A 24,580-nucleotide genomic window follows, 5' to 3' on the forward strand; every position below is an offset into this window, starting at 1 on the left:
ATTAATGCTCACTGGGGAAAACATTCCCATTCAAAGTGACAGGATACGTGGATGAAGTGTAAAGAAAACAGGAATAATGTCCTTGCCTCTGCTCTCAGAGGGAAATGCAAAAGCCTGAGAGTGCATTGGTACCCAAAGGCACACAGCCCTGGTCTGTACACACTTTGCTAAGACACTCGAGTCAATCAGGCTCTCAGTGAACACCAGGCATGAGTCTGGATGCCCTCGTCCCTCCCTCCCTATTGCACAAAGGTGAGGATGCCTTCCGACTTCACACAGTCTTTAAAATAATTGACTAACAACATTTCACAGTTTCAAAACTTAATATTTATGACACTAAACATTAAAGGAGATAAAACTGAACATTGCACTGATGGCCAAAGCTCCAATTTGAATCATCCCCATCTCAAGAGCACATTTCACGGCTGCATTTGTATCAGTTTCCTGGTCCTTCTGCAGCAGCTCCCTACTGGAACATAAATCATCATTGACTCTCTTGGGGCTTCTGAAAACTTTAAAAACTTGGCTGTGAGCAACCTCATGGAGATTACCAACTCTCCCAATGCACAGTTGCTGTTATGTACTATTAATTTATAAATGGGATTAAATTTATAAACTAAGTTAATGTTTTTTAAAAAGCATTATTGACAAGTCAGAATGTTATAAAGCTTTTTGTAAAGAACTGTGATAATGTCTTCCATGTACTTATTTTCTTACTTCCCTACTACTCTTTGACCTTCCCTTCACCCAACCAGTAGAAAAACAACTGGAGAATGAACATACCTATCCAACTGAGCAATTACTACCTCCCTTTCTTTTTTAAAGAAACTCACAAAAAATAATTTACAGAGAAATCTGGCTAAGGAACAAGAAGTCAGAAAGGTATTTTTGGTCAAACCAGGTAAGATGGGGAATATCAGCAAGAAAAAACAAATTAATAAATACATCCATCACTTCCCTGAAGCCTGCTGGCTACAGCAAGGGTCATCCAGGGTTGAGCAGAGCAAACAGCAAGCCCTCCTGTAAATTGAACCTTAGATTTAAACAGCCCTTTACCTCCCTTTGATAAGCTAGACATCTGAAGGCTGCGCATCCCTCACATCAGGCTGTTGTCTCCCATGGCTCTATTCCCCTTTTGCTACATGCCCTGATGTACTCGTCATTTATAGAAATGTTCAGCTAATTTATTTAGCACTTGGGCAAAGACAGTGCCCAACTTAACACACATGCTAACAGCTTTGGTTAGTCTTACAGTACTCTTGGTGAATCACATGCTGATTTGAAAATAGAATGAGACCACCAGAAGCCACACCTCATGTGCACCCTACCCCTGACCAAATTCTGAGCAGTGGCCCCACACAGCTGGAGGCAATCCGTTTTCTTACACTCACATTTGGATATTCACATCTTTCAGCAGAGCTGGGACTGATCCATTTGCTTGTTTCCAATATAGAGTTAAGCTGAGGTGTTTTGAGCAAATTGAAAGAAACCATTGCCTTTCTGCAGCTGGCTGTCCTGCTGTCATTCAGCTGTCCAGTAGGACTGAGTTAAGCCTGGTTAACTTAATGGGGGAGAGGGACTCAGTTCAGCACTGAGACTCTTGCCATTTGCTATCAAATGCAGAAGGGAACCAGGAGCCAAGAATCTACTCAAGCCACTTGGCCTCCAGTGTGCCTCCTTCTGCCCATTACACTAAGTGACAAAATGAGTAATAAGGCTCAACAAAGATCCTTGCTTGTGACAGAGCAATGAATAGATCAGGGAGATGAGAATAAGGGGATCAGCAGATTTAGGTCTAACACACCGTTTCTCTCCATTTTGGTGTCCAAACTGATCATTATCAGATGCACAGAGGCAGCCCAAGGCCTTTCAAGTCTACAGTTTTTACTCAGATTAATCTAACCTAAACATATTCAATATTGCCTTTCTCCCACCCCGAGGAAAATCACCCAACTTCTGCCTAATTGAAAATTCTTTATGATGCAAAAAAAACAAAATTGCTGAACAAATTTTGTCAAGATGAGAAAGTTGCTGCTGTTGAGCTCGAGCTTAACCCTTTTTCTGCTGCAGGACTTCATCTGTGAAACACATACTCCAGTGATCCAAAAAATGCCTCCTCAGAGGCCACCAAGCAGAGGGAAAAAGGAATGGGAACAGATGATTACTACTTCCAGAACAACATAAGAAATGCACTGCACAGATGTTCAGTCTAAAGAATCACAATTGGTACAATTTTAGGACCTGACTTGTAACCCTTAAAAATCAAGAGCCCCAGTGTTTCCAAAGGTGCTGGAGTGCTTTATGCCAATTCAGCCACTTTATTCTCATGTCCCCCATGCATTTGTACCCTAAAACACAGTTTGTTTTCCAGGAGAGAAGATGGAGGGCCACACAGGTTAGCTTGGCCCCAAGGGTAAGACCACACAGCTCACTTCTTCTGGAGTGGCTGTTTTGCAGTAATCAACCTGTGACTTGCTGAAGGGGAAATCCTGCTCACTGTGAGCACAGCAGCACCAACAGCTGCTGCTTCTCATGGGGATTGTACAGACAGTGCAAAGGAAAATTAAACTGTGGATTTATAACACAGTGAGGAGTTTTGAAAGGAAAACTGGAACAAACCCTGTGTGGTCTAGGCTCTGCCTCAGTGTCATCCCAATATTTTCTTTGTAATGTGCAACAGAGTCATTCACTTTGCTTGACTACACACAAGAGAACAGACCAGAGCCTTTTCACAAACTCCATTCCCCATTATCCAGCCAAATGGAACATATTGATTCAAAAAAAGACAGAATCATAACACATAAAAGTTTTGACCCTTTGTTCTTTCATTTCTCTCAGCAAAACACAATTGCAAAACAGCATGTTCAAGGGAACAACTTTCAACAGAACAAGTGCAACCTGACTCCCTTTTGTTTCCCATCCCCTGTTCTGAATGTTCTCATGACAAAGACTGTTTCACTATTTTGTTACATAAATTGAAGCAAATCCATCAGCTTCTCAAAGTTCTGGGGTGGCTACTGTATATTTGGACTTTCAAAGTTAATGTTGGATTTCATTCCATTTCTTTGAATTATTTCTAGTTAACTTGAATTTATCACATAGTCCACAAAAGAATCCAGCTTTGATGGGAAGATGCCAGGAGACAAGAAATCCACCAAACTGCACCTCTTACAATTACTTCTCAGTTTATAATCACCTTTTAAAGCAGTCAGCAGATTTACTCCAGAGATTTCAGGTGTCTAAATTGACCCTTGAAGCACTGTCAATTAACAATATACACATGCAAAAGTATAGATCAAGCAAAAGATGATTCAAAAGTGTCCAAAACCCAAATCCAATAGCAATAAAAACTGCTGTATGAAGTCCACCCTTTGAACAAGACTTTAGATTTACCAATATCCCATAAGTCCTCAAAAAATTCGGCTTGGCACTTTTCAATATTCTCAATAGACAGAACGCTCTTCAAACTGAAGGATCATTAAAACAAAAATTCTCCTTCCTTTCCTGGCAAAACCTAATGTTTGTGGTCACATTAATGTCTACCTGTGGTAGACAAATCTTCAAAAGAAAAATGATACTTTAATCTGCCATTCAGTCTGACTAATGCTTTATTTAGAAGAGCCTATGTTACAACCAATTACAGCACATCCTACCTAATTACCTGGGAGTTGCTCTACAACAAAATACAATTCTATTACTAGAAATAATAGGCTTGGCTTTGGTTTGTGGATTACAGCAGCTGCAGCCAAGAGATGTCATAAATTATGTACCAGCAACTAAATAAAAACCTATCAAGAATTCATAGTGCATAACAAAAGTGAGGACAAAAAGTTAATGCTGGCATCCCCACTGTTCTTACACTGAGCGGTTCAGTGCAAACAAGACCAATGTTATCTTTCTGTACAGGTAATGAAGTGACTTGGGTGTCTAAGCAATTTCTAAAGAATTGAATTTCCCCTGCTAATGATTTCACCATTTCACACTGATTTTTGCATTCAGATAAATAAGGTAACTATTCTAAACAATTCACCATAGAAGAGTCTATTTTATATTGTGAGAGCAGCAGAAAGGAACTTCCAGAAAACAGATAATCCCAGTTCTGCAAATGGAATGAAAAAATAATAATAAAAAAAATAATAATAAATCTGTGTCACTTCACTGAGGAAAGAGCTCAGCAATGTGAAGCCAGTCCAATGGAGGGCCATTAAGATGCTGGGAACTGGAGCACACAATGTACGAGGAAAGGCTGAGGGAGCTGGGTTAGGTCATTCTAGGAAATGAGGCTAATGGAGAATCTCATTTCACTCAGCATCTAAAGAGAAGTTTTAAATAAGACAGGGTCAGAGTAGACAGTGAAAAGGCAATAGATGGCAAGCACAAGCTGCAGGATGGGAAATGCCAGCTGACATAACCCCTCACAATGACAGCAGCAAAGCATTGCCCAGTAAAGCTGTGAGATTTCTGACCTGGACATTTTTCAGATCTAGTGACCTGATTACCTTCTGCAGCCATTCCTGCTTTGAGCAGGGGTAGTACTTGATTTCCATTGTGCTTCCTTGCAACTAAATCATGCTCTGCATGAATGCAATACAGTAGAAACTTGCCAGCAAAGCAGAGATGTAAGTGACCAACTGGATATCAGAGAACTTACATGCTATTCCCAGCCCGAACAAACACGCTAAAGAAAAATTAAATAATGATCTTTATTATAATAACAGCACTGTGTATCTATTCCAAACATGAATAAAAAAAAAAACCCAAAACATAAGAACTCAAGTATCTGGATATACCAAGACTTCCAGTTAGCATGGAAATCAAATATAATTTTATATTTAAATATTCACTCGTATTTATTTATTGATGTACCTTACAAATGTTTACAAGGCTTTTGAGAAGCCAGGTTCTATTATTACTTTAAAGATCTTGGAACTCCAACCCTGCTTTTCTCATATCTGGGCACATTAAGAGAGCTCCTCTAACCAGACCTGAAAAGGTAATGCTATGATAGGTCATGGTGTTTTATGAAGCGTATTTATAACATACTTTTCTGGTCTTTACATAATTAACTTTACTTCCTTCTTCAGTTTTATTTAAAGATGATTCTTGGATGCTTTCCACTCTGGAATACCAACAGATTCTTATATTCATCTGAGGCCACATGGAAAGCTGAGGTATGGGAGTTTTCACTCCAGGCTTCCACACTGTGCCAGAATATGCTGCATTTTCACAGCGCAGAGGTTTAATCTTTTACTGGTGCATCCTCCCCACTAGCACTGAGAAATCTGAATTGTACTGAAAACTGCACCAAAAGAGCACCAAGAGCTTAAGTATTACGTACCTGAGATCATCATATTTACAAAACTCCATCCCATGTATATTTGGTTCCAAATATTTTAAAATGGAGATTAAAAAGTAAAATATTGTTATTTTTCTAATTCTACCTGTCAGGTTGAAGAAAATTAAAATTAATGAAACCTGAGAGACCAGTATTTAGCATAGAAACTGCATAGAAGTAGGGTGAAGGGAGAGAAATCTCAAACTGTAGTCAGTGTACTTCAGAACAGCACAACTTGATTTCTACATTCTATCTCAAAAAGACATTGCAAAATTAGGGACTGGACAGCATATGGTAACAATTAAGATAAAACAATGATAAGTTTCCAAATTCTTGGAGGAGAGTAAAATTTTAAATAATTTTACATTGAAGTCTTCAGAACAGCCAACAATCCTAAGGAAAGATCAGCATTACAGAAAACTGTTCTAAATCACACAGAAAGCAGAACCATATATCCCCTTCCTGCCAGAAAGGAAAGCTTGGAAGCCAGACTATCAAAAGGCTGAATGACATAGATTTTTTTGAACCCAATTGTTAAGTTTCTTGATATTAACAAAGCATGTTTTACCATATGTCTCTTTACTTGCTTCCCTAGTTTTGCCCAGGCATGGTTGTATTTCACTCTTACTATGATGCCTTTTTATCAAGGGGACTAATTTGAGCTGCATGCACACTCTTCAAGAAAAATTATATTCACTTGGTAGAGAAAGTACATACCAGATTTGAAAAAAAACAAACTTTTTTTACTCACAGAGATGCTTTTCAACAAATAGGTGATAACAAGTACTGCCCCACTCCTGTCCAAAATGACAATTACAGATCCTCTGATAAAAAGTTGGGATAAAATGTATTCACAGGTCATTGAAATACCTACAGTCTGTCAAAGCAACTGTGAGGAGAAAGCCCTGCCATCAGAAGGATATCAATTCTGGAACAGCCTCAAAAAAACAGGTTTTGAGTTGATATATTAGGCCAAAATACCAAAACTTACTTCACACTTCATCTAAAAAGCAGCTTGTCCATTCTAGACTGAAGCAATCAGACCCAGAAGAGACAAACCAGTTCTGTGAGAGAGGGAGGATAACAGCTGGCCAAAAAAGGCCACTAGGAGAGAAAAATCAATGAGAAAGTATCCTTTTTGAAGGTTAGCTCAAGAATAGGTATTTGTTGAAACATAGTAACTTGCTATTCCTGTTCTATATGCCATAGAAGGAAAATACACCGAGGGAGAAATAAGGGGAGCAGGAGAGGACAAACTCAACTTACACATAAACCTCCCCAAAATATTTTTTTTAAATTAGCCTGAACAGAGATTCAATTGAATAATTGCGATATGATCAGTCATCTTTTCAATGAGAGGCTGCAAGGAGAGGCAGGAAAAGCCCTGAACTAGCATGTATTTCAGAATGCCCCCCCACTTCAAAAAAAAATCAAGACATTTAAATCTTACTGTAAAATGTATTTCATTTTTGTCATCTACCTACACCCTCAAATTCCTCAGCATTCAAGATCATATTTACATTTTAGAAACTGGCCTGTATTGCTGTATTGAGTTTTAAATTTTCCCTATTCTTACCAAATTAAAGCAGAGAAAGCTGCCTAACAATACAATGATCTTAATAAATAAATTATGTGGGAAATATTGCCTTTGTTATTTTCACACTGAAAAATATATTCCACACTGCAGAGATAATGAGGGTATAAAACATTAACACTACATTTTTCTATACCATTCTGCATAATTAACCATGCAGCTGTTCATTAATTCAGTCCCAACAACCAAATTAATTTGCAATCAGTTCACAGTGGATGCTCTGGAGCAGGCTGCATGTGCTGCAGGAGCAAGTGAAGCTGCTCACATTTCACAGACCACATCAGTGCACAAGGTGCTCAACTCTAAGAGATGCAACAGGGGGTTGCATATCTTCAAAGATCAGCTATGAAAAGACACTGTGCCATCAGCTGTCTCATAGGGGAAATATGGGTATTTTCAGATGAGTCTCATGGTGTGTCCATGCTCTTTGATGGACTCCTGTCCTTCTCAGGCTCAAGCCAAAACCTTTAAGGACATAAACATTAAACATCCATAAACATCACAGCACCTTCCTTTTATTTGTGTTAATGCAGTATTACAGCCCCAGCCCTGATAGGAATCTCACAATCAGTTCTCCAAATTTCCTGTATTCCCAAGAAACAAAAGACCAAGTGAGGAAAGCAGAGTAAGGGCAGATTCTCAAAAAAGACCACAGAATGGGATGGTGGAATGAAGGTGGAACCAGCAGCATCACTGGCTGCTGGGTGGAACGCCACATGTACCTTATCACAAGTTCCCTGGCGCCATGACTTCACCCTTTCCAGGTTTAAAAAAAAATATCCTATCCCAGGTTTTATACCTCATTCATCATCATGAAAATGCAATGAGCAATGAAACTAGCTGCTTTGATTGTGGTTTCTCATTTATTTCATTTTGCAGAGTGGCAAAGGAAACATTGATATATATATAGAGATGTATATATATATATATATATATAGAGAGAGAGAGAGAGAGAGAGAGAGAGAGAGAGAGAGAGAGAGAGAGAAGAGATGGTGTCATTCCATCTGCCCCAGGTTATGGACCCTGTACCTCCCTCCTGTGCCAGCCTGCTGACAGTGGGAGTTAATGGATGATAATCCAGCAAAGAACCTCTGATTACCAAAAACCTGACAGCTCAACTGTTTTCATATGAACTTAGGACAGAGGAATCATGCCACAGTAAAAGCCCCAAGATTGCTGTTCTCAGTTTGCTCACATAGAAGTGTGGATCATGGGCAAAACTTCCCTATTTTATGCAGGGAGGGAGGGCAAAAGAAAATCACAAGCCTCATGGATGACTAATGCATAGAAAGACAGCATTTCCTGTTTCTCACCTTAAACTTGTCTGCTGAAGCTGGCAAGAAAGAGGATCATTTCTTGTAGGGAGGTTTTTTCAATAAAATACCATGACAAAATTGAGGAAACACCAGCAAAGCAACTTCTTTAAGCATCCTACTTCTACCAACCTGCATGGGTCTTGGGAAGGAAAGATCAATTTTGTAACCATCAGTCTCAGCCAAACAGAGTCTACTTAAAACAGAAACCTGTGGTATAATTCCCACAAAGTCTGCTGCACTAGTTAAAGGAATCAGAAATTCGATTACTTAGGCTCAAGTTACTCAAACAAGAGAAAAGGATTCTTAAGCCATTTAAAATAAATGGCTATTCTTTCTCAATAAATTGACTCACTCATTATGAGTTATATCTTGAAATTACTTAATTCATTTTCCAGAAGGAGGATTAAAGGGGGGGGGGGGGGGGCAGGAATCAACCTGTAAAGCAGCAAAAGTCTCATGCTCCAAGATGTATTTAACATGTTCAGCAGCCATGCTGCAATCAGTTTCAATAAGTACAAGTGTACTGCAAGAGCCCTTTCCTAACTACATAAATCACAGCTTTCTAACTGGATCTTTCTAACTGCATGTCATATATTCTCTATGTGATCACAAGCTAGTGCAGAAACATGTTAACATTCAAAGTCATCATCATTATTCCAAGTTGTTGAAGACATGGAAAAGTAGTTGTAACACAGCACTCTCATCTGCAACCAAGAGATATTTGTGAAGAAATTTGGACAGACTTATTTGGTAGCTTTTACTTGCTTGTAGGATATATTTTTTTCAGTTCAGACCTTCATACATACTAAGACATCAAAATAATTTTTAAATGCTAATATGGCAACACAAACCAAAAAGTGTCAGCTTCAGCAAAATCCCATGCCTTTGAAAAGGAAAGCCTTTTAAAAGACATCTCTTTCAGAGGAGTCTACAGGTCACAACTCAGAGAACAGTCCCAAATATCCACAGCCAAATTTCATTCCTCTGTTGAAAGGCCAAAAGCTACAGCCAAAACATGGCAGGATGAGCGGAACACCAAGGCACCGACAAGGTTACTGCCAACCCACTGTGCTGGGCTTGGGCTCAGAAAGTCACTGGTGGGTCATGTGTCCCTTAGAGCACACATGGCAACAGCAGCACCCTCTGTGCTCCTGAATCAATTCCACTGCCCATTAAAAACATCAATAATCACCTCTTCAATTCCTTGCACATTCCAAGGTTTGTCAAGATATGTTTATTTAATTTCCTTTACCTTCTACATATTTTTCCTTCTGACACCCATAATAAAACATTGCTGAAATGCTGAAACCCACTACATCCACTTTTTAACTATGGTTTTACAGCACATTTTATATTTCCAAAATAAATTTAAAATATTTTCCTGCACAATTCAATTCATAATGGCACACTGTTGAGTATTAGCAAGACAATGCAAGTTGCAGCAAAGACAATGAAAGCCTTTGTAATACTATTACATGAATATGCAAATATGATCAAAGAGAGCATAAAAAAAATCTGTTGTTCAGTAAGAAAAAGAAAATTCTAATTTTAAGACTGTCTTTTCAACGCTGACCAAAACCTTTGCTCAGTGGAACAGGTGTAAATAAGGATATAATATGAGCACAAGAGAGCTGCCCAGGTATAATTAAGAACACTCTATTTTGATTGCAGAACTTGCATTACTCACAATGATGCATTAACTACAGAAGGCACAGCTAGACATTAGATCCCAAGCTGAGTTCACTGGGCTAATAATTAGAAAGTCATTTCTTTTTAGTTTTTGACTTGGAAGGAGAAAATTTGATATGAAAATCACAGACTCAATAACTTCATCCCTTGGGGCCATTTCTACAAAGTCACTTTTCAAAGCAGAGCACAGTATAAGGCCATCTGGAAGTGCAAGTTGTTGCAGAATACAGTTGCTCATTTATTAAACAGTACTTCATACCAAAAATTTCACTGGGGCACTGAACTGTATATTGGGGGGTTTTGTTTTCCTTTTAAAATTAATTTCAGGAAACAGCTGAAATGAATTTCACCTACAAGTCCAAAGATTTTGGAAACAAATGTCCATATTCATTTTCACACATTCTGTGAGCCATCTGGAAATTTTACTTTCCTGAGCTGTATGCTGTTCACTCTATCCACCTTAAAAGAATCTCCTGCTCTTTGTAGTCTGGATTTTTACTTTAGTGTAGGCCTGCACTCTGTCAATGCCCAAAGCCCCCTGCAGTCACTGTGCCTCCATCCCTCCTGATGGCCAGCAGGCTTGCACAAGTGAGCCTTGTTCTTGAATAGGTGGCTTGTTTGGGTGCAGACAGGAAGAGCTGTGCCACCACAGCCAGGATATTCCTGGCTCCTTGGGATTTGGCAAGCACGATGCTGCCTGGGAGGCTCTCCAGACTGTTCTCACCTCTACCTGCAACCACTGATCTAGACTTTCAACCTCCCACAGCTCTTCAACTTTCCTTCCCCCTCAGGCTGCTTTTGGAGTAAGGACTCCCAGAAATCTCAGCTGGGATATCCAAAAATATTTAAGGAGGTGGGGAAGTTTCTTCATTCAGTATTTCTTTAGCAATAACATGGGGCAAAACAACCCAACATCTCTGAAAACAGGGCTACCTAGCATTCATCTAGGGCTACCTACATCTTGGGCTACCCAGCACTCAGCAGGCAAAGCTAAGAGGATCCAACAGATCCAACAGTGCAGTTAACATCAAGTAATGTCATTTGTTTTGCTGTGGTGAAGCAGCAACAACATGGTGATGCCATTGGGAACAATGGCAATTACACAGCAAGCCACTTTAGTATTACTCTATCATTACAGCTTGATAATATGCAATCAAAACGTTATTAGCAATCATCTATTATTCATTGCTTAGATCAAGCTAAGAAAGGGAAGGCTGTATGTCTACCAGTAACAGGACTCTGAGCCAGTCTAAGCACAGGGTTGGAGGGTAATTCCGTGGCCATAGAGGGCTGAGTCACCACTGCATAACCTTCAGCAATATTACCATCTCCGTTGTTCCATGTATAAAATTGAATCATAATAATAATCTATATTTCCAATATTATTAGGACTAATTAACTCAGATAAGTATTACCATTAATTTCATAGTGGTTACTAATTCAGAGTTAAACTATTTTATTGTAAAATTTAATACTTATATCGAAAGTTGCAGGCATTCAACAGATGCAAGGAGTTATCTGAAGTTGTAAAATATGTGCGTCTACATATTTGTGCACAAATGGGTCCATAAAGCATATACAAACATACACTCAACCTAAATGGTCAGTTGGTTTCAGCTCCTTCATATTGCAAATATGGTGGATAAATATGTGTGTGAACTCTGACACAAACAGCTCTAGTATGTAAAGTATCTTCTATGTATGCACAACTTGTTGCAGTAATTTTAGTATTTGAATTCTCAATTTTTTTCAGTATGCTAATGAGCTCTAACATGACAACCAACCTGTATCCCCAATATGTACCACAGTTTGGAAACTCTAAAAGTAGACCTGAAAACAATGCTCTGCTCCTTCTCAAAAAGTAATTTTAGTTTATATTCAGGAGGCAACCAATGTTATGTCTATTTATTCCCCTACCTTATTTTGAGTAAAATAATTATACAATTTACACCTTGACAATTACTTAATAAGCAAATTAAGAAAGCATCAGAAGTAGCTGACTAAAGAAGCACAGTCTGGTATTTTTAACTGTATACTTCCATCAGCATTTTATCTTCACCTCTTCAGTGCAACCAGACATGGCTGTTACAAGTAAAAACCCTGTTAATAATTTCATTAACAGTACTAGTTTCCCAATTTATTCAACAGTAAAAAATTCTAAAGTAATTCAAACTTAGGTCTCCCAAGCCTGTAACCTGACTTATGTGGGCAGGCATAAGTTACCTACACAAACTGACAATGCTCTGCAGAGGTACAAAAATGCATCATCAAGATCCACCCACACATCATCTTCACACAGAGTTTCCCCACCTAGGCATGTACCTCTGACTGGTGTTTTTCACCATTTGCATCACTCTTCAAAGTCTGACTGCAGCTCCAAAGTCACTAAGAACAAAAAAGGATCACTACACCATTTCTTCTCATTCTTTGTTCCACTAAACAAGGGGGAAAAAATTCTTTGAGTGATGGGAGAAAAGGAAAGAGATGAAGGGGAAATATGTTTTAGAAGATGAAAGACGCAGTTTCAAGTAACAAAATAACTGTTAAACATCAAGGTAGATTAATTTTTACTGACCAGAAAGAGAAATCAGGATATCAACATTAAAAAATTACCCTAGTCAGAACTGATCAGTTCATAAAACTAGTTTACTTTCACTTAGTGACTAAGTCACATAATGACTTAGATAATATGATTTCTGGTATTATCTAGCCAGGCAACATAGGAACAAAAACACTGGGCCAATTCAGGAAATAACTGGAGAGGGTCTGTTACCACTAGGGCACAGAACCAGATTAATGGCATTTCTCTGCTAATAAAAAAAAAACCTGTATCATTTTTCACACCTGTTTTATGGCATATTTGCTTGATACAAATAAGAATGCAAAAGAGAATTAAAAAAAAATTTTAAAAATATATACATTATACATTCTAGGCAGGCTGCCAATATGAATACAACACCACAATTCCATCAGCAAACATGGATGAAAAGTGGTGAAGCTCCAACCATTTTACACAGAAGTCCCTTGACTGTAAAGGGACTTCAGCTTCATTCAGTTATTTAGTACAAATACTGAGCTACATCTCAACAGGGAGGGCACTACTTGATACTTTTGCAATAGTTGGTCTGATTTGAACTTTTCCCGCACTTTGTAACTCTTCCAGTTTGACAACTGTCTCTACTTGGTCACAGAGGGCAGAGGTGGAGGAAGGAGGTGAGCCCAGAACATAGCCAGGCATGGATCACCCAGGTAGCACCCCCTGGCCCAAGAGCTCATCTTAAGCACTCACTTCCTTTCAGCTATTCCACCTTGGTTTTAGAAACCACAGAATCATGGAATGGTTTGGTTTGGGTTGGAAGGGACCTGAAAGACCATCTAGTTCCAACATTGCTGCCATGGGCAGGGAACCTCCCACTGGACCAGGTGACTCAGAACCCATCCAGCCGGTCGGGTCAGCAAGTCCCAGCCTCCCTCCCCATCCCTGGCTCAGCAGGTTCTGGCATCATCACATCCAGGAGTGAGCTCCCAAGGGCTCTCTTGACCAAGTGGACAGCCCAGGGCACCCTGAGGCCCAGACCCTGGCTGGTCTGCGCCCTGTGAAATTGCAAGACATACCCAAGGAGAGTCCCCCAAGGTCCCATCCCTGCTGCTGCACTAAAGTGGAGCCATGGGCACCCAGCATATCCCCAAAGCCTGACACCACTGAGAGAGAGCCCTGGGGACATCTGTGCCCAGCCCTTGGGGCAGGACCTGACCTGTGCCAGTACCAAAGCATCTGGTACATCTGTTTCTTGTAAGTAAAAAGGCACGATTTCCAGATGATGCACGCTAGTATCAATTTTATTTGAATGCAGTTCACACCAGTTCTTTACACCAGCTGTCAGCAAGGTCTGGATGACCTTGTTTTAAGTGTTTATGTTCTCCAAAGAAAGAAACATTATCTGAAGCCTGGTTTATGTTTATTTTATAAGACCAAAGAGTTTATTTTGAAGAATCCAACTGAAAATGCTTAAAAGGCTATGATAGATACTCTGAAGTATGAATTGGAAAACTTGAAATATATTGCATATGTTGTAAGGGCCACTGACAAATAACAGAAAAGCAATGTGAGCTTACGCAGTTGGGAGTATCCAAACTGTCATTTGGTTGTCTTATTTGCACAAGATGTTGGACAAAAATTAAAACAGAAACAAACGTGCAATAAATTTTGCATCTTTTAAGTTTAAAGGATAGTTACAAACAAACTGTCACAGCCCTAAAAAGGGCAGTCTCCATTTGATCTTACTCCCTTTCCTGAATAAATCCTTCTTATAACTAGAAATACCCTTATTCTGCATGGACCACTGGCCCTGGCCAGACTGAGCACTATTCAGACACTGGTATGACAACAAGTTGTTACAGAAGCACCGTCACTGAGAAACTCCACACAGTTAAAACAAGGCCACCTCTTTCAAAATAAGTAACAATGCTGTTTTGCAGCATGTCCTGGAAACAGACTTTCCCCATTCCATATTCCCCTACCCAGTCCTTTTCTTGGATTGTCTCTGTAAAGGTCCTTACACTCACAGCTGAAGGTCGAGTCCCCAAACAAGCTCTTGGGGCAGCATGAAGTTTGTATATACCTAAACCATGAGGTTTTAGATAAAACTATTTGTTTCTAGACCCAAAGCTTATGATCTACATTTGAATTTAACTCTCCTGTCATTTCTACTGCTAGAGATAACCAGCAAAACCAGCAGAGCAAATACTGGTGTAGTATCACATTTATTGATAACAGTGAAATACTTTAGCTTTTCAAATGTACCTGAGGGGTCCATAAAATATTTGTTGTGGAAAATTTTGTGCAATCTGTGCACACACAGGCAACAAGCATATTGGTATCTTAATTCACAAGTATTATGGGAATAAGAATCAGTTTAGAAATTTATTTGGATTACTATTTATTCCCAGGTGTCATAAAACACAATATAACCTTCACTGCTGGTATACTTCATCCAGACAATCCTAACTACTTCCAAAGCAGGATTATTTACTAACCTCAGTACACTACTCAAGCAGCAAGAATTCCCAAAGGACACATCCCAACACAGTAAGCATTTCAAACTTCTTGAGTAAGTTTGATGCACAATTTCTAGGAAAAGGAAAAACATGGCAGCTTGCAAAGTACCATCAAGAAATTACCTTGTGTTCTGCATCATCCTTTGTTTCTACTGTTAAAACTCATTTCAAACTCTAATTCAACAACAGGAAATGCATCCAAGGAAGAGAAGGAGTAGGAGCTGATGACAATCTGGATAATCTTACCACAGTAGCATCAGTCAGCTACCAACTCAGCCCAGCAGCAGTCTGGAAAAGGAAGGGATGCATCTATTCCAAGAACGACAGGAGTGAAGATTATAGGAAAAGCAGAGGACTTACCTCCACAAAGAGCTCTCCAGAACTTTCCCCATGTCAGTATGATAATACTTGGTAAGGATGAGGATCACCTAAAAGAAAATTAGAATAAATAGATTTAAATATGTAAACTGATGTAGAAACAGAAACATACATGGGCAGCATGATTTTGGGAAAAACAAAAGCAAGGTTTCTGAAAACCTGAGAAGTATTTGACCTCATTTTAACTCTTAGAGTTTTGCTTTTGAGCCTGACTTTTTCATTTCTCTTCCTGGGAAGAGTGATTTCAGCACTTGAAATTTTCTGCAAACCTGGTGACTGTGAAAGATTGCCCATTTCACATAAACAGTGGAGTTGGAATTGTCACATAAATACCACCACCACCACCAGACAGTCCTCAAGGAATCTTTATGACTTTCTGATTAGGAAAAAACAACCTGGTTGCTTGTTTAAATTTAGGAGGCAACTCTACAGACACAACTTTTTTTTTAAATCCAAAGTGTTAAACAATGGTGATTAACTTTGATTATCTAGATTAAAAAAATCAGGGGGAAAAAGAGCTCTGGCCTTCCCCACAAAATCAGCAATGCAACTTTCATAGCTATCACTTTTCATTTCTTGAAGAATCACTTTTTCCCCTTCATGAACCAGCTCTGTGCTCAATAAATTACTCATCTGCATCAGCAACAGCCAACAAAACACACAAGCCAATTTTATCTACAAAACATCTTCATCCTTTGAAAACAGTCAGCAAGAAATATTTTCCATCTGCTCAACAAGTGACAAATTTACTGGTCAAATAATGTAAAGCTCTAGTCCACAAGCAGTGTATCAAGCTCAGTACTATGGTTTATGTTTGGATCTTTTACAGGTTTCTTTCATTTGCTGCCAGTCCACATTTGTGGCTCTTAGAGCCACATGCCCATGGCAACCCCAGAGAGGCAGAACAGGCTGGTCCCCTGCACAGCTGGAGGCTTTCTTTAGTGTGGGGTCAACACCAGTCTCAAACAGTTTGGGGCAAGCTGTTATTTACCTGGCACCAGATGAAATCTACAGCAAACAGCAACTGTAGGTGTTCACTTTGATTATTCAGATAATTAAATATGCCAATGATACATTTATGCTGCACTCCTTGTATGCGGAAGATTGTAAGAAAACAGAATTACAGACTGAAGATGTTATCACATGGAAATAATTCAGTGTTTTACAGAACTGAGGTATAATACCAGTCTCACTCAAGGGTTAGCCAAACCTAATAAACTCACAACACATATTGAGATAAGCAAAAGTGGAAACAATCCATAATTCACAAGTATTATTCACTCCTATTCTCAAAAGAGCCACAACTTACCAGATCACTTTTTTGGGATTTGATTACTTATAAAAATAAAAGTTTTGGCATAAAAAAAGAAAAAAAATAATAGGTTACTACAAGACTTACAAAGCAAAGGGAAAGAACCATTTTCTAAAGGAGATTGTATCTGTGGATGAGATTCCTGGCTACAGCCCAAGCACATTCTACCAGGTCAGCTATTTATTGTATCATCAGTGTCTTAACTACAGCTTTTACTGGTGCTTGCAGTTAAGAAGAAAAAGAAAGAAATTTCACTACTGGGAGCATCTATCGGCTCCAATTATTAAGGAAAAAGTTTCAGAATGTGCCTTTCCAAACAAGTATAATCCCTCTTAAGTCACAAAAACTGATCTGGAACTTATTTTTTTAAGAGATACAAGAATGCATACTTGGTACATGAAAATAAAAAAGAAAATACCTAAAATTACAAAAGATTCTACTTTCTTTCCTTCCATTTATGCAGAAATGGAGGCTGAATCCTGAACTTGGTGAACCAACTTTCTTCATCCCTGTACATCCTAGAATTAGAAATTTTAAAATTCAGATAATTTTCAGCAATGTGTGTTGGAGCCATCCTGCCAGAGGCTAAGCCCAATGTTCCGTTCCTGAATTAAACAGGTTAAAATCACACACAGAAAATCCTATGGTGTCATCTTCAGTTTTACCTGCTTTGAGCATAACCTGTATGGATGCATCAACAAAGAACCTTCCAGAAAAGCCATTTTTGTAGCTCAGCACCTGTCAGGAATGTTGAAGACTGCCAGGCTCCTGGTACTGCTAGCTAGCTGCAGTTCATCTGGGCATGCACACACCAAACCAGAAAGGCACTGCTGTTCCACACACCTCAACTGAATGGCTTTCAGGTAACTGCAAACTGCAGTGGGGAGCAGCCATAAGCAGTAAAACATCTTCTTGATGCTGGCAGGATTGGTGCTGTAAACTGAGTCAGAGCTCTGAAAAAATATATGTCAATACTTTCCAATCTGACTGGTAAATTAATCTAAAAATTTAAATACCTTATTTTGCACTTTGGAAGTGGAGAGAATGACTTAGTAGGAAAAACAAAGCCATCAGAAACCATCTCTGAACTCTCTAATAACATTAGCAGATTCCTGTCATGAATTAAGAAGAATGAAGCTGCTGAGGGGCTGACCATCATGTCAACTCTGCCAGCGGATTTCATCCCAGTATCTGAATAATGGAGGCCATCTATTTAACAAATTTTACAGCACAGTCCTTTTGCATGAGGGCACCTTTTCAAATGATCCTGAAAACAGGATCCAGGCTGACCATAATGGCAGTTTTTTCTAAATTAATAGATAGATCCAAAGAACAGAAAGAATTATTTCACAGTAAAAGCATAAAGGTCTTCAGGATCTCTGGATTCTACCCATCATTTTTAAGAGCAGAAGCCTGTTTCACTGATTTCATTTTAATGAGACTCCATAATTACGAGGATTTTACAGGCTGGATTGAAGCCAGTGGTTCATACACATGGCTCTCTAGTGAAAGTGCTTGGGTGGCCTGTGGTGGGGAGAGACACAGCAGCAACTGAGCAGTGATCAAGGATATGATTCTTAACCACCTCAAATTACCATCACTCATGGACAGCAACAACAAATTTAACTTTTTTCTCTTATTATTTTACAGCTAAATTAAATGTAGGCAATGAAGGAGAATTAAGATTTATCAGATTTTTTTACTTTAAGTTGAATTTATAGGATTATCTAGAAATCTCCACTCCATTCAGACTTCCAGAGACTCGTGAATCATTTTAAACCATTTAAACTTAAATTCGCCCATATTTCTTTGAGTTCCCTCCCAGAGTATGACAATGGAGATGACAACAATGATTACTGTTGTGTGCTAGGGACCTGTGAATATCTGATGGTGCTTCTGGACAAAAATGCTGAAAGGGAAAAAAAGAAAGTGAAAACTTTCAGCTTTTATCACAAAATTGATACTCTATTACCTGCTTCTTTACCAAAGCCTTTGGTAAAAGCCTCTCCATAAAGCTGGTATTTCTCTCTATGTGCCATGGTATGGTAGATACATCCCTTATGAATTCCAAGAATCAAATGCAATGTGCATTAGAAGTTAGTTTCCCATGGAAGAAATAACTAGCTTCAGTCAATTTCTCTGTGTTGGGCCTTCAGAAATTTTTCTACCTCATCCTCCCCCCTCCTTTTTTGGTGGGGAGAGTGACAGTAGGGTGCACACATGGAATTTTGATTCTCCCACATCATTCCCCTGCTTCCATAACTTCATTCTGCCTGTGTGAATTCTCAGTAGCCACAGCTCCAAACTGTTCTTCAAACAAAGGAGTTGAATAAGTTTTGATCCAAAATTCTTTCTGGATATAGAGCTGTCTTCAGGGGTGCACTGGGTTTTCAGTGAATGACAGACCAGAAAAACAAATGGAAAATTCCAGATATTATTACCGGTGAATAATGAAAGTTAGAATGATCTATGTTTATCCCCTCTCCTTTCCCGTTGCTCTCCTCTGAAAATGCTTTGCAGCAAGTCTGGGCTGAAAAGAGAACAACTTCACTTTACAAGACACAATGTGCTTTTAATCATTTCCTAATAAAATTTTGGCTTTAAGAAGCCCATTTTAATCCTCTCTTTTCACCACCATGCAAGCTAAGGGGGCAGAGAAGGGAAAAAGGAATGAATTCTAGATCAATCACCTTTCCTGGTGTTTATATTTTATCTTTCTGTGGAGGATTTGCTAAAGTCCTTTTCTTTTTGATAAACATCAAATTTTGGAAAACTATTTTATTTTTTCCCCATGCTCCCTCCATGATGCTTTTTTTCATGGACCACTCTTAACAAAGATCTCTCTTTTTCTACCTACATGCAGATTGTTACAGATAAAGTTTTATTTGACCCCTGAAATTTTTGATTTTAGGTTTTGGGATATTTTTAATCTATGTAGAAGTTTCATAGCAAAAATCTCATACTTTCAAATGTACAATTATAAGTATGATTGCAAGTTTTTGTCTTTTCTCAAGTTTTAAGACAGTGAGAGCATGCTGTAAGTACTTCTGGGCAGCCAGAGCTACCAGGAAAATAAACTCCTCAGACAGATTCAAGTTTCTGCAAACTTTTTAGCATCTGCTTAATTTAATTCATGTGAATGAACCCACTGAAATCCAAAGAAGTGTTTATGAGAGGCACTTAATACCCTGTATAACCGGAACATAAGCTGCTGTTTTGCTCAAGAACAGAGCCTCACTCACCTTTTCAGCTATTTAACTATTCCACTGTACACCACAACTATTTTGGGGAGATCAAGAGGTTCTAGGAACATCCTATTAATTTTTCACTACCACCCCCTGTAATTCCAAAACTTTTTTGACACCTAATAATCAAAAATCTCCCTAACAAATTATAGGCAGCCACCTACTGCTCCAATCCCTCAAGCTATTTCCACTTTTGCAGCAGCAGACTCTTCAATCATCACGCTAAGAGCAATGTTAATTTTCACATCTCTTATTTAAAACAAAGACTCTTAAGAGAAAACTAAAATTCAGGAAATTATTAATATGGAGGTACATTACTACAAGGCTATTATATGGACTAACATACTACTCTTAATAACTACATCATAATTTGATTACGCTAGGAAAACTAAACAGAAAAAGGGCATTTAGGTTGACTCTGTTGCAGCACTATGATAAAAGGTAAAAAAGCAAACATTTAAACCATTATTTGAGCTATTAAGAATTCACTGTATAAGTTTCTACTCCTCTCTGGTAATAAAGTTCATAAAAGCAATACATGATTTAATATGAAATACTGAAAGAGTTAGATTTCTATTTGTTCCAACTAAATTGTATTGGGAGACGAGAGGACTTACTGTGTATGAAGTCATTGACTATACCAGTGCACTTGTATTAAATATTAGTAATAATTCCATACAGTGAATTAACTCATAATTCAAAGTAAGACACAATAATGACTCAATTCCTGTTCTCTAAGAGGTATTTTCATCCACAAGAGCTGAATAAAAGCAGTGGTTGTGATTGCTTCCAGATTCAAAACCATTTTAAACATAGTACTTCACACATTGACCCTGAAAACATTCATACAGAAAAGTAACTTTAGGTATCAAATAGATTTAATCCACTGTCTAGCACAGAACAGGATTATTCTCTGTTAGCTCTGTACAAACACAGGACAAAAAGAAAATCTACTGCTTTCAGGAGCCTACAGTTCAAGCACAGAACACAAGTCTTCAACATCATCACCATCAACCTTTACCAGCTCATGCCAGATTTTCAATGCAAGCTCCTAAGAAAATTGTTTCTGTGATACCACTCCATGTGTATGACACTGCATATGTATGGGTTGAGCTCCTCATTCCTACCTTTTAATTCTAAATCAACTGACTGATTTCAATCATATTTAACAGAGAAGTAGATAGCCATATGGCTGAAGTAACCATATCAGTTGATATCACAAGTCCATGGCATAGATGCACCTAGAACAGCAATAAACAAAAAACTACAAAAAAATATAAGATTGGGGAAGCTATATAAATAAAGAGGCTTCCCAAATATATTTTCCTGTCTTGTAGCTCGGGCAGCTGGGCTGTTAGTGCAGTTGTTAGCAGCTGGCTGCTGGATAGGCACAGGTTTCTGTGGTACTGCCTGACCCACCCACACAAGAAGAGAGACTGTTGTTATATAACTATTAATGATCAGACCCCAAAAATCAAAGTTTATGCAGAACTGGTCAGCCAATGTGGAGGGCTGCTACTTCAACATATTCACATTGCTGCTCCTTTCTAGAACCAGTAGGTGCAGGGCCAAGATTTCTGGGCATGCTGCAGATGCAGAGCTTGCTCAAGCAAATGGGAGGGAACTCAGTCTGAATTATTAGAATCAAATCTGCAGCTTTGGAAACTGTCTAACATTTTAACTAGTTGTTTAATTAAACTTCCTGTTCTTTTTCAAACAGCCTCAAACAATGTCACCTCTGACACAAAAATCTCCAGTTTTCTGTCATTGCCTTTTATTACACAACCAGAGGAATTTTTAGGTTTAAATATTTAACATAGCATTTGATAAGTTCTTAAAACCACATTTGCAAACATGCCAAAAGAATAAATTTCTAAAGCATGAAGCAAGGATATTTTTTTCCTGTCTCTCTAGTCCCCTAACTGTGATTCTTTTTTAAACACGGACTAGCTTTACTTATCTTCCCTACTAATGTATTCTAAATTGAATTAGCAATCCTTCCTGCAGAACCAAACTTATTATGTGAATATTCTTTTTCATTCCCATGAAAGTTCAAGAGGAAGCAGAGTTAACATTGAAAGATGGCATATGTAAAGCATCTTTAGTCTCTTCCAAATATTTCAAGAATTCAATATTATAAACAAGCTGTTTACCTCCATCATCACTATTATATAGCTATTCACTACCAGAAAAGAAAAATCAGATTTTAAGTGCAGTTTGTGAAATATCCCCAGTCTCTCATTTAGTGTTACAGCCCAATAGTAAAATATAAAAATTTAAACTGAGCTTCTAATCTGCATCACTAAACAGTTTCTCAAGGCCAGAGCTTTTTTTTTTTTTTAAGAAAAGCATTTACATATAAAAATAACTATGCATTTTATTTAAAAAATCATATGGAAATAGCAATAGAAAAAAGCTGGGCAGAGCATTCCTTTGACGCAGGGCTGTTGGCAGACATGCTCATATTGGTTACTCTCCCTCACAGCTGCTCTGTCTTCACCAGAACCACAGGATTAAGTATCATTGTACCAAATACATCATATTTACCAGAGGTTTCATCAACCTACAATGTCCTCAAAATAACATTTCATTATCTCTGAAATGGCTAATGGTGTTTAAATGAGACCTAATTGTCTATCATAAAAAGGCTTTATAAACATTGTACATGGAAGCAAGGACTTTGATACTTCATGAAGATCGGCCAAAGAACCACACTGTATAATATCCTTCTTCATCATGAATAAGGACTGAAATTTATATTAACTGAATATTAGGTGCCTGAGTTTTTTCTGTATGAATGAGAAAGATAAACATAGGAACATGGTCTACAGAGTGGAACATGGGCACACTCCTACCTGAAAGGAGTTCTGCCAGGACAAACATGCTAAAGACCAAGGCAGTTCTATTACAGTGACAGAGTGATGCTGATTAATAATTCAGTCAGAAGACCAGACACAAAGCAGAGGCAGATGCAAAACTTGTTTCACACCTTTTGTGATGTGGAGCGTGTGTGTTGTACTAATCAGCATTTACATGGTCAGAGATACTTTAACTCTGCTTATTCTAAAGCTGGAAAATTACACAAAAAAGAGAGTAAGGAGGATTAAATGGAATGGAAAAAAAATCAGGCTGCCTAGTAAAACAGGAATAACCCAAAACAGATCTGGGGCTGATACCCCAGATACTTTCTAACAGAAGTCCCCTTGTCCCCCAGCTTGATCACCTTTCCAGTGAGGAGTGCCTGGATGCCTCTCCAAACAAGGACCATACTCTCTGCAGTTTCACACAGGGATAGACAAGGCCTAACACCGCCCACTTTTCGTGGGTGGAAGTCAGTCTCTCTAGGACTGTCTTTCATTTTCTTTCATTTTAACTGCTTCATCTTACTTATGTTGCTAAAATAATTAATTTCAGAAGCACCAACACACTGCCCCAGCGTAATGTGGGAGGGAACCATTCCCACCCAATGCCAAGCCTGCCTGCTCCCTGCGGCCCCATTCACAATAAATTTGGAACACCTCAAATGGCATTAACAGAATTCAGCTACTGTAAAATACTGGGAATGAGCCCCTTTGAGAAGAAGGATGAAAGCACATTTATCTTCAGCATTATTCCTGAAGCAGCAGAACTTCATATCCGTGCCAATGGAAAGGGCGTAAAGGAGCAGAGGGAACATCCAAGTGGGTTAGGAGACTATTAGAGAGGGCTTGGGAGCAGTTGGGAAAATTGGTCAGGGGCCAAATACGTCAAAGAAAACATTGGAAGCGACCGAGGGAGTGCTGGAAAGTTCTCCACATTCAGTCTGAAGCCAAACCAGGAGATTTCCAATCTGTGAGCTCTGAGTTTTTGCCAGCTTTTTGTGTTTCCTCACCCAGCCTCTGCCCTAGGTGTCCATTACTTTAAGAGCCATGGGGACATAAAAAAGCTAAGTGGAATTATACAGCATTATCTGTGAAAAGGAACAGCTCTTTCAGCACATCATTTTGGATCCCTCTCGTCATACAGACACTGTGCTTTAGTTTAACCACTATGAAGTATAATAACATCATCAGTCATCTTAGAGCCAGGTTTCAAATTAGCCTCGCATTCCAATCTTAAACCTCTAATACATTTTAAATGACCCTCAGATCAAGTAGATACAAGCAGGGAAAGATTGTAGACCCTGATAAATGAGATCTATATTTCTTTATTTTACTCCAGTAAAGACTTAGGTATTCAACAGATTCTTTAGAGACAGTTTTTGCATGTCAGCATTTAATTGGCTGTACCTAGAGCTGCAAAGCAGTTTCAGTCACAAACCCTTAATGTGAAATTCTCCCCCTTAAAGACTGATGGTTTTCATGGTTGGTCTCTCCCCATGATCACAGATTGGTTTAGAAATATGCTAAGTACTTCTTTCTTCATGTCATGAGCACTACTGTTTTCTGTCTGCATGGATTTAAGAATAGATCCAATAGTTAAGCAGCACAAGAAGAGGAAGGAAAATATTTTAAATTCATGCCTAGAACTCTTCTCAACAGTTACCTCTACACTTACAACTTATGGCTCTTTTCTGTAGAAATGTGGTAATTTCAGTCTTGTGCCCCCTTAACATGATGTTTATTTTACAGTTGAGAAATAGAGACAGATGTATTACCCTGGTTTATCCCAACT

The 24,580-nt window shown here is 38.6% G+C and overlaps 1 protein-coding gene across 6 annotated transcripts in view; it reads right to left on the bottom strand.

Moving 5' to 3' along the window:
* Window positions 1-24,580, bottom strand: part of SORCS2 (sortilin related VPS10 domain containing receptor 2) — a 535,446-nt gene that overhangs the window by 346,039 nt on the left and 164,827 nt on the right. For all 6 annotated transcript variants that reach the window (XM_058023757.1, XM_058023756.1, XM_058023755.1 and 3 more), the window contains exon 2: window positions 15,353-15,420. In XM_058023757.1, the coding sequence (XP_057879740.1) occupies window positions 15,353-15,420 (68 nt within the window). The remainder of the gene's footprint in view (window positions 1-15,352; window positions 15,421-24,580) is intronic.

This window comes from Melospiza georgiana, chromosome 5, assembly GCF_028018845.1.
Source record: "Melospiza georgiana isolate bMelGeo1 chromosome 5, bMelGeo1.pri, whole genome shotgun sequence".
NCBI lineage: Eukaryota > Metazoa > Chordata > Aves > Passeriformes > Passerellidae > Melospiza > Melospiza georgiana.